Source organism: Cynocephalus volans, chromosome 4 (genome assembly GCF_027409185.1).
Source record: "Cynocephalus volans isolate mCynVol1 chromosome 4, mCynVol1.pri, whole genome shotgun sequence".
Taxonomy (NCBI): Eukaryota; Metazoa; Chordata; class Mammalia; order Dermoptera; family Cynocephalidae; genus Cynocephalus; species Cynocephalus volans.
In genome coordinates, this window is record NC_084463.1 from 105,287,962 (window position 1) to 105,298,940 (window position 10,979).

Here is a 10,979-nt window from a genome sequence, read left to right on the forward strand (position 1 = left end):
TCAGAGCAATTCCCTCTTGCAGGAGAACAAGTTGACTATTCCCTGTTGAATTGGCTGGGTCTTAATGCTGTAGATGATGGGGTTGAGCACAGGAGGCACAAAGAGGTAGATGCTAGACATGAATGTGTGGACAATGGGTGACACATGCTTGGCAGCACAATGCATCACAGATACACCAATCATAGGCACATAGTACACAAGCACTGCACAGATATGTGACACACATGTGTTGAGGGCCTTCCACCGCCCCTCCCCAGAAGCAATGCCGAACACTGTGTAAAGGATCAGCACGTAAGAGACCATGATGAGTAGTGAGTCCAGCCCAAAAGTGGCTAGAACGATAGCCAGGCCCAGAATGCTGTTGAACTTAGTATCAGCACAAGGCAGCTGGATCAGGTCTGAATGGAGGCAGTAGGAGTGGGAGAGGATGTTAATGTGACAATAGGGCAGTTGCCTCAAGAGGACTGGAAGTGGTGCCATGAGTGCCATGCTCTTTAGTGTAATGCCCAGTCCCATGGAGATGATCCGGGGCAGGGTCAGGATGGCTGTATAGCGCAGCGGGTTGTAGATGGCTATGAAGCGGTCAAAACTCATGGCTAACAGGACCCCAGACTCCATGCAGGAGAAGGTGTGAATGAAGAACATCTGGGCTAGGCAGCCATCCAAGTCAACCCTGAGGGCATCAAACCAAAGAATGCCCATAACAGTAGGCAGTGTAGACACAGAGACACCCACCTCAGTGACGGCCAACATGGAGATGAACAGGTACATGGGCTCATGTAGGGCAGAGCTCGCCTGAATTGCTGCCATGATTAGGCTGTTACCCACGATGGCCATGACATACATAGTGAAGAAGGGAATGGAGAGCCAGCCGTGTTGGGCCTCCAGTCCTGGGATGCCAGTTAGGAAGACGGACAGGAGGCTGAGACTTTCATTGCTCACAGCTTCCATGCCACCAATGGCAGAGATCAGTCTTCACCTGCGATTTGAAATAACTGAAGTTAGCTCCCACCTGTTGGGTCTTTTGCTGTAGCAGCCCACTTCAGAGGATGAAGAAAGGAGCTGGGGAGCAGTGGGGGAGTCGGAATCATTTACATCATCCTGAGTAAAAATGTAATAGAAACTCTATTCATTCCTCCTGTTCTCCTGAGTTCCAGAATCCTAAAATGTTACATGTAAAGGAGATAATTTTGAGACTGCTCAATCTTGTGAGAGACAGCATAACTTAAAAATTAGGAGCAGAAACTTTGGAATAAATCAGACCTGTGTCAAAATTCATATTCAGCCAGTTACTAGATGTGTGATGTAGGAAACTTATTTATACCTTCATCCAAAATTTGTTTTATGTCATTTTGTTTATTTACTTGTTTCTTTTTTAACTTGTAAAATAAAGATAATAATACTATTCTCTTGTTTGGATATAAGAAAAAATCAGAAAATCATTAGCATATGTTCAATGTTTTAGAGTTCTGCAAATGAATTCTGGAAGACTTTAGTTTGAATCCCATTGACAGTTTAATCTCAGTTTAATCTTGTGCAAGGTAATTTAACCTCTCTAAGCCTCAGTGTCTCCATCTGTAAATTGAGGATAAAAATATACCTGCCTCATAGAGTTTTTGTAAGAGTAAACAAGATATTTCATGGCATATAAAATACTCAATAAATATAAACTATTTAATTGTTAGAGAGACACTAAAACCCGGATTGGAAGAGTGAGTTACATACCCAAAGTTTAAGAGTCAATTTCTCCAGAGCCAAGATTATAGTTTACATCCACAGACTGTTCTTGTAATGTTTCCAATTTCACTGTGGAGATGAGAATAAACTCCAGTCCGATCTAGATTGGAGTCATCAGAAAGAATTGAGTTTTAGCTCTGTCAACGTGGATTTGAGAAGACAAGGACACCTGGAAAAGTAGTAATCCCCATGGGTCTCCGCTCCATTCCAGGGAGGGAAAAACTTTTTGAATGAAAATGAGATTGTGGCTTTAGATGGGTGATGAAGGATGTGGACAATCCAGGTGAGAATTATACCAAAACACAAGTGGCCTCTGAGTTTAAAAACTGACTTTAGAAAGGTTATCAAATATGTAGTGACTTCAAAACGAACAGATTTAACCTAAAGTCCATGGAGAAATCAAAGATGTAGAGATAAAGGATGTCATCAGTGGCCAAGAGATCAGACAAAGAGCTAAACCCCAATCAGAAGGTGAAAATACTATGTAATGTCATGAACATGGAATGTAACATAACATAACACAATGTAACAGAATAAACGTAATGTAACATGATAAATTCCCAAACTAAATTTTAAAAGACAGGGATGTAGGAAGGTGCAGTCACAATTGGTATAAAAGCCGAATTACCTCCAATTATCAGTTCACTCATTCACTCAAGAGATCAAATGTATGAATCACTAATTCTGTATCAACTCTTTATCCTGTGGTTATCCACTGTTGATGTAAAATTGTCTATGCATCTAAAGAGTTTAATAAGAATACTCTGCCGGAATGGATGAACAATTGGGGGAATGTATACCCAGGAGAATACAAAGAGCTATGACCATGGAAACAAGGACAATGTGATCATGAGGATGGTCCCAGAGCCTGCATTCTCTTACTTTCTTCACTTTTCCTGCACCGGCCCTGCTGAAACCCCATCCATTCTGTCTCTGTGTTTTCTTCAAAAATTAAATTCCCTTACAGGTGAAGTATGATTCCTTATGCCTCATCCATAAATTTCTCTTGGGTGTATTTCATAGATCTGGGGTTCTCAACCTTGGCTAGACATTTGAATCACCTGGAACTTAAAAATCCCAGTGCCCAGGTAACATCCCATACCAATTAAATTAGAATCTCTGGGTGTAGTATCCAATTATCAATATGTTTTAAAGCTCCTGAGATGAATACAATGTTGACAATTACCTCAGACTCATTTTATAACATTCCATTCACTTTACATTCACAGTCTTTTAGACTAAAATGAGACTTGCAAGCACTCTCTTAGTCTTTCCCACCCCGCCCCCTCCCCTTTTTTAGACAACCTTTCCATCACATTCCTGACCTGCAACATAAACATTTCCTGTTTCATCATCTGCTAGACTATTTAATATCTTGGAGCTCCTCTAAATAAATTTTGTTTTGCCTATAGTACTCCAGAGTCATGCCGGCAAATGTAGCCCAGGTTTGGAGTTAGTATTTTATATCACTTCTCTGAGGTGCACCTAAAAAGAGAGAGGGCTTGATAGGAATATTTTGACTTTGTCTAATTATCACTTCTGTAGGTTTTGACTGCTTGAAATGAGGTGGCTTGCCACTGGCAAAACCTCACCTTCAGCAGTAAGTAACAATAAACCCTTGTAAGCACCAGCCACGACCCTTGTGAGGAAGAACGTGTAGGGTAGGGAAGGGGAAGGGCAATACCCAGGAGACCGGAGCTCCGGGAAATTTACTCAGTATTTAGGTGGTAGAAATGATAACCTGAGGGACAGTGGAATCACTGCCAAGCTTCCACATTTGAGTCTCATAAAAACCATATCAAGTGACTTACCTGATACTAGTAAGTAGCTGATCTGGGATTAGAATCTAGTTCTTCCAACTATAAGTAATGTGATCTTTCCCAAGAAGCCAGCATCCAGACTTCTGAAGCTAAAGTCACACAAATAAGAATGGAGGAATGCTGAAGTTGGTCATTTTTATTTTCTCAGGTGGAGAAAAGAACTGAGTGGCAGACAGATTTTTTTCCAGCTTCCTATACAAACTGGGGGTCAAGTGGTAGAGAATAAGAGTTATGTGAACTTTTAAAATGGCCTGTCTCAGAAGTCCATTGATTCAGTCGTTGATTCAGTCATTGATTCAGGCTTTCTAGGACCTGAAACCAGTGTCTAATCTTGCACCCACTGAGATAGTGCCCTCCACAACATCCTTGTCAAACTGTGGCGCATGCTCAGTTCGAACACTCCGAACGATGGACAGTTTGTCGCATCCTGAAACCACTATCTGGTCAGATTTCACTAACTTATAAAATGCTCTCTTAAATTGGGCTTAAGCCTACTTTCTCTACATTTCAGATAATGTTTCAAACACAAAGACAAAATAATTTTTGTCAGATATCACATGAATATTTTTCTTCATGGTTTCTGTTATTTTCCTGCAGGTCAATTTTCTTAATTTGTACACGTATTTTACTTGTGTATTTTTTAAATGTCTGTATTCCCTACTAGATTGTAAACCCAATCAATCAAAGAAAAGATGTTGTTGACTTCTTTTTAACCAATAGATACCCAGTACTAGCACAGAGTAAAGTGCATAGCAGATGCTTAATACATACTTTAACTGAATGAATACATAACTGAATGAATAAATAATATCAGAAGGGTTTAATCATGGTATCTCATAATCTATCCTTTTTTACATAATCTATCCTAGATCCCTTTAGCTGCTAGTCAAAATACCTGACTTTTGGTTTCCACACCACACAAATCCTCCTGTCAGGGTGATTGATGGATAGAAAGTCCAATATGAATCAACAGTGTTATCTGTAGCTTACAACAAATCTGCAGCTTTTACTAACACTATTTAAGCAGAAATAATAGCTTTCTCATCTGTGACATTGTAGTATTTTGTACAGTCTTTTTTCTATTTTATTTAAACTACACTTATGCTTCTAACATACTTTTAGCTGTTTTAGGATCATACTTGTGCCCATTACATACTTGCCTCCCCAGCACTTCACATGATTCTGACACAAAGACATGTTTCTGAAATCATTAATGAGTAAAAGTGTGAATATACTGCTCAGACCATAACTGAGGTACCTTTAGCTCTGGGTTCCATAATCTGGGTAGGAGGTAAACCAACTGTGACACACGTAAAAGGTAAGGAGACTGAGTCATATTGTAGGGCATTGTAGGAGTGAGTGATGCTGTGTTTTGACTAGAGGAGACTTCAGTAGAGATGTGTGGAGATGGGCATGAGAGGTGACGAGTGACAGGTGGAGATCACAGGGAGACAGTCTGGGGCTCATGTAAGAAATAGTTATTCTAAGAGTCAAAGCTGCACAATGAAATAATAAGCTTCTGTGTGGTGAAGCTGTACAAGCAAAGACTGGATATAACCCTTAGTGGGTGCTGAAGGGAGAATGCCAGCACTTATTGGATTGGGATTAAAGGCCCTTTCAGTGCTCCTTCTGCTCGGAGGCTAAGGTTCCAGACTGGCAAGGTCTCTCTTATGCTGTGACAAAATAGTGTGGCTGTGGATCTGTGTGGGACAGAACAGATGCAAGTTCTTAACTTCTGGCATGTGATCAACCATGTGTCTTTCACTGCTAGAGCAGTCTCTGGAAGCCCTTTCTGAAAGTGGTAGGGTGACTACAAGGGAATTTGAATGAATATTGCACCTTTTATAGAAAATCTGCAGGAAAATGAGATTTGGGGGATTTTCTTTTTGTCTTGAACTTCTCCAACTTAGGCCAAACAAATTGTGACAACTATGCAAATTCAAACAGGCATTACCAGAAACACACACAAAGATACAAAGACATGATAAGAGAGATTGAGAGAACCACACAAAAGCACAGACAGAATTGTAGATAGAAACACACTTCCTGTATGTACGCATACCTATAAGACACAGATTTGAACTCACCTGAGAGAGCTTTGCAAAATGACCATTGGTCTGACAGACGGCCAGCTCAAAATGGCTCCAGAATGGGCCTCAGCAGGCATTGGCCAGGAGCAGAGGCAGACATTATGTTTCCAATGGAGTTCCCAGAGGCTGGATCCTCTGGGGTCTTGCTTCATCTGAGTGTGATGCTGTACTGGTGAAGAGAAAAGGAGGGAGCTAGATCTTACCCTGGGAATATAAAAATAAGGGAAAAAAAAAAACAAAAAACCACTTCCCCTGGAGGTACTTCCCTGTCTTCAGAGAAAATAAAATTCTACTCTTCCCTTGTGATAAAGATGATGGAGACGAATTCCTCCAAAATCCATAGCAACATTTCTCCATAACACAGTTATCAAGTCTCAAAACTAGAGTTGTTTGCCCAGAATCCAGACTCTAGATCCTTGAGTTCTGCACTTGAAATTCAGAACCTAAAGCTTAGAGCTTAAGATAAAAATCCCAGAGCTCAGATCTCAGAGAATAGAGGTTGGAACCCAGAGACAACCCCAGGATTTAAGCAATAGATGATAGGGCCTTGGCTGCCTCTTTCCATTTATCCCTACTGGCCCTACTGAATTTCCACTCCTGTCACCTCTCCCTGAAGCCTCTACCAAGTTCCACAAGATCTAGGTCTCTACCAGAAGAGACATTTCAGGATCTTGAAGAACCACAAGGTTCAAAGTTACACAAAGTTAAGTTTAAGTCCTGGCTGTGCCACCTACTAGCTTCATGAGTTTAGGAGATTAACATTCTTTTAACTTGGAATCTGATCTATAGCAAGGATAGTATCTATCTACAGGAAATAGAGATTCAAATGTGAAGAATAAAGTAATAAGTTTGTTTGTTTGTTTGTTTTTAATTGGATATACCACACATGATAATTATCTTCATCATAAGTTCTACTGCAGGTCCAAATTTCAGATCCCACAAATAGATTTTCTTTCTCCCTGCAAGACCTGGCCTTCCCATACAGTATTTTCTTTTACCTCTTCCTCATTCAGTTTCAAATAGAATGAGGGTGTGTTGAGGGAAGAAGGGAGGGAATCACAGGAGAACTCTCTCCTGCTTCTATCAAGTGGTAAAATGGGTGCAGGGAGGCAAAAGATGATGGTCATAGAGAAATTATTTTCTTCCTCATATGAAGCTCTGACATATCAGAGAGGCAGTTAAAGAAGATCCCCTTCTGCTTCCCATTATTGTTGTAGGATTGGTTAGGTCATAAATAAAGAGCTGGAAACAAGGATATGGAATTCTCAGAAAAATGCAGACAACAGCCTTGTGAGTAAGGACAAAGAACCACGGGAAAAGAAGACTTAAATGATGCCTTAGATTGGAAGTAAGTATCTGACAAGGAGAGGCAGGGCTTTTAGAAGTCAAGGAGTGAAGTGACTTTGGCTTTGTTACTAGAGGCAGCATAAAGGGAAACAAGCATCAGTCTGGGTCCAGTTCCTTTATTCATTTCATTAGTCATTTTGTTGTTCATTTAATTCACATGTACTTGGTGTGCCAAACTCTATACTAGGAGCAGAGTTGTAGCTTTGACTGTCATCTTTTTTTCACCTTTGAAAAGTTCTTTTTCAGGACTCAGTTTCTGACCTCCTTTAAATAAAAGGATGAGTCAATGAGGGGATAAGGAACCCTAAATACTCATTCGCTCTGATAATCATAATGCTAAACATAATATCTATACAAATCTCAACACAAACAATTTATTGTAAGTGTTAAAAGTCATCTGCAGGAAAATTATGAAACTATTTCTCCAAAAAAGTTTAAATAGAAAATTAATATGTCTTGTGTGTAAATGTAACTTTCCACAGTAGAGCAAAGCAAAGATAGTTCCAATCTGCAGGTAAATGTTTGGTAGACCAGAATAAACATATTCTGTCTCAAGAAGAAAGAAGTTAATATACTTGAAGAAAAGAAAAAGTCTCAGCAGAGTTCCTAATCAGGGGATTTGTATACACTGAAGTTTCATTGACAAGTACTCTTGAACAATCCCCCAACTCACTGTGACAACCAATTTTGTTTGTTTGTTTGTTGTGGTTTTTTTGTTTGTTTTGTTTTTCTCTGTGTAGGTTCTCTTTGCCTAGATGGCAGATCTACAATTGGAGTTCACCTGAATTTTTGATGTCAAGTAGGTTGGGATGGTGGGGTGAGAATTGGGAAAAAAAGAAAGGGAATCACATTATGGGGAATTGACTGTGGAGTGGCTAGAATTTTTTTTTTTTTTTTTTTTTTATCAAATTCTCCTCTGAGGCTATTTATGTTCCACCCACACTATTTTGTGAAGGTAATAAAGCTATAATTGCATTCTCTTCACTACCAATACCATATGCTTAGTTGGGGAACTTTAAAGTTGGGAAAAATCTTTTAAAAGTCATTCACAAGCTGACTTAGGCAATCTCTTGAGATATTGTTCCCCCCCCAGATTCCCAATATGAAACCTCCCTTTTATCTAACCAAAGCTATATTTGCAATTTTCCAAAATATTCAAGACCAATATTCTAAGTAAGAGGTTCTCAATCTTTAATATATATCAGAATATCTTGGATAACTTAATAAAACACAAACTGATGGGTCCTACTCCCCAGAGTTTCTGGTTCAGGAAGTCTGAGGAAAGTCTTTAGAACGTGCATGACTAACAAGTTCCTAAACTACGCTGACGATGCTGGTCTGGGAATCACACAATGACAACCACTTTTTCAAATGGTTGTCACTCATGTTACTCTCGTTGTGCAGCAGATTGGCAACAATCTAATACCTGACAGATGTTACAAAAGATTTAATCACCCGTTCTTATTAAATGCAGTTCGCATTCAGTAGTTCCCATGTGGGACCCAAGAATCTGTTTCTCTAACAAGCCAAGGACAGGTGCCAATGTTATTGCTCGTTGGACCATACTTGGAATAGAAATGTTCTAAACGTTTCTGCCTAAAGCTTTGTTCTCTGGCAATGATGTCTGTCAAGATCATTGCTCCCCCTTCTCCCTGGCACCCCGTTCCAAGTAATCGAACCTCCTCCTCCTTCTTCACGAGCTACTTCAGAACTACCCAAAATAGCCTATCCCTTTTTCCGTAAACCAAATAGATCTCTCTTGCATGAAATGCTAAGCCTCAATAGCATTTTATCTGTTGTTAATATTTAACATCTTCCTCACTCTGGATGTTAGTGGAATTATTTGTGTTAAGCCTATTTGCCTTATGGGACTTCCATTATTCCCATATATACTAGATGAAGATATTTCAGAGCACCTGTTGCTTGTTTTCAAGTATTTTCCCCTTGGCATGTCTATCTGTTTACTTCATCATATGTCGTACTCACCATTATAACATCTTCAGTAACCAGCACAAGGACTTTCACATGGTAAATGTTCAATAAATACGTATATCATTTTATTAAGCCAGATATTCTTTTATTAGTTCCACATTCACAGCTATCAAGATATTGGATCTTTGTCCTCCTTGTGTTGGCATTCCTAAAGTTGGCAAATAAGTCCCAGTTCCTCCTCCAAAGGAACTCTCTCAGGGTCTGCAGGCTTCCTCAGGCCTGGGATTTATGGAACACCTTGAGGATCCCTCTGCGGATCTCCTTGGTCTTCACACTGTAGATGATGGGGTTGAGCATGGGGGGTACAAACAGGTAGACATTGGACATCACGACATGAACAACAGGTGGGGCACTTTTCCAGAAGCGGTGAATCATGGAGACAGCAATTATGGGCACATAAAAGACCAGCACTGCACAGATGTGTGACATGCAGGTGTTGAGTGCCTTCAGCTGCTGCTCCTGGGATGCAATGGCCAGCACGGTCCTCAGGATCAACGCATAGGAAAGCAGGATGAAAGTTGAATCCACACCATAGGTGAAAATGACCACAAAGAGCCCATAGATGTTATTAACATGTGTATCTCCACATGCCACTTTCATGAGGTCTGGATGAAGGCAGTATGAGTGATGCAAAACATTGCCCTTGCAGAAGTCCAGTCGCTTCACCAGAAAGGGAAAAGGGAAGAGAGTGGTGAAACTCTTGGTGAGGATGCCCAGTCCCATAGCCATGATGCAGCTATTGGTGAGCACAGTGGCATAGTGTAGTGGGTCACAAATAGCCACAAAACGATCAAAGCTCATGGCCAACAGTATGCCTGATTCCATGAAAGAGAAGGTGTGAATGAAGAACATCTGAACCAGGCAAGCATCGAAGCCAACATGGTGGTAGTTGAAGCAGAAGGTAGCAAGGACAGTGGGAAGTGTCGAAAGGGATACTCCCAGATCATTGAGAGAGAGCATAGAGAGGAAATAGTACATGGGCTGGTGCAGAGCAGGATCTCGAAACACCAGAGCGAGGATGATGAGGTTGCCTATGATGGAGATCAGGTAGAGTATGCAGAAAATCAGGGCAACCCAGGATTGGTCTGTCTGCATCCCAGGAATACCTGTCAGCTGCAGGGAGGCTGGCTGGAAGGCAGTGCCATTGAGGCCCCTCATGGTAGGCTGTCAAGGGAATACAGATGGGGAATGGGTCCAGGACAGTGTGTTGGGAAGTTCTTCACTTTCTTTCTTTTAGATATCCTGTCTCCAAGAAAAGGTCGGAAATTGAAAATATTTGTCCATGTTCCTGCCTACCCCATTAGACTCTGAGCTCTCTGAGAAAGCAACTTGTTTCTGCTCATTTCTGTAACACCAAGACCCAGCACATTGTCTAGCCACAGTAGAAATGTTGGGAAGGTTTGATATCAAATGAGTGTCTATAACATGACAAGACGGGACAGGAGACAACATGAACAAAGTTCTCCAATCCTCACCTTAAACTGCAGTATTCCTCCACTTCCTCACCTCACCGCAGAGGTCATATTTTGAGAATCTGAAGAAAAATAGAAAAGAAGGTAGACTCGTAGAAAGAAATACTGTCCAGGCCTTTAAGAACACTTTGGTAGATAACATAGATGTAAAGTCTACAGCTATAAAATTATAGCTTCAATAACCTTTACTCAGATTTCACCTCAGCCTTTCAATCCTAATACCCACCCCTGAACATGTCATCACCAGACACTATTCCCTCTCTTAAATTTTGAATTCCTTTTTTTCACATTCTGAAAATTGGCTTCTATCTTCCAGCTCTCTTGCCTTCTCATGCCCATACACTTGCTCTCAAGTCTCCATAATCCTTCCGTTTTCTTCTGGTCTATTTGTCTATTAACTCTTTTTCCATGTAGTTCCTGTCCTGCTCCCCAACTAAAGCTGGTATCTTCATCTCCTCTGTGCCTCTTTTACATTCACATGGTAAACCTCAACTTTTGAAAAATTCTATAAACAAACATAG

The 10,979-nt window shown here is 40.6% G+C and overlaps 2 protein-coding genes across 2 annotated transcripts; both read right to left on the minus strand.

Moving 5' to 3' along the window:
- Nucleotides 1–951, minus strand: LOC134377375 (olfactory receptor 51L1-like). Its single transcript, XM_063096031.1, has one exon. The coding sequence runs from the start codon at nucleotides 949–951 to the stop codon at nucleotides 1–3; it is 951 nt and encodes a 316-aa protein (XP_062952101.1).
- Nucleotides 952–9,199: 8,248 nt separating this feature from the next.
- Nucleotides 9,200–10,144, minus strand: LOC134375813 (olfactory receptor 51I1). Its single transcript, XM_063094539.1, has one exon. It carries the CDS (start codon nucleotides 10,142–10,144, stop codon nucleotides 9,200–9,202), a length of 945 nt encoding a protein of 314 aa, XP_062950609.1.
- Nucleotides 10,145–10,979: the final 835 nt, after the last annotated feature.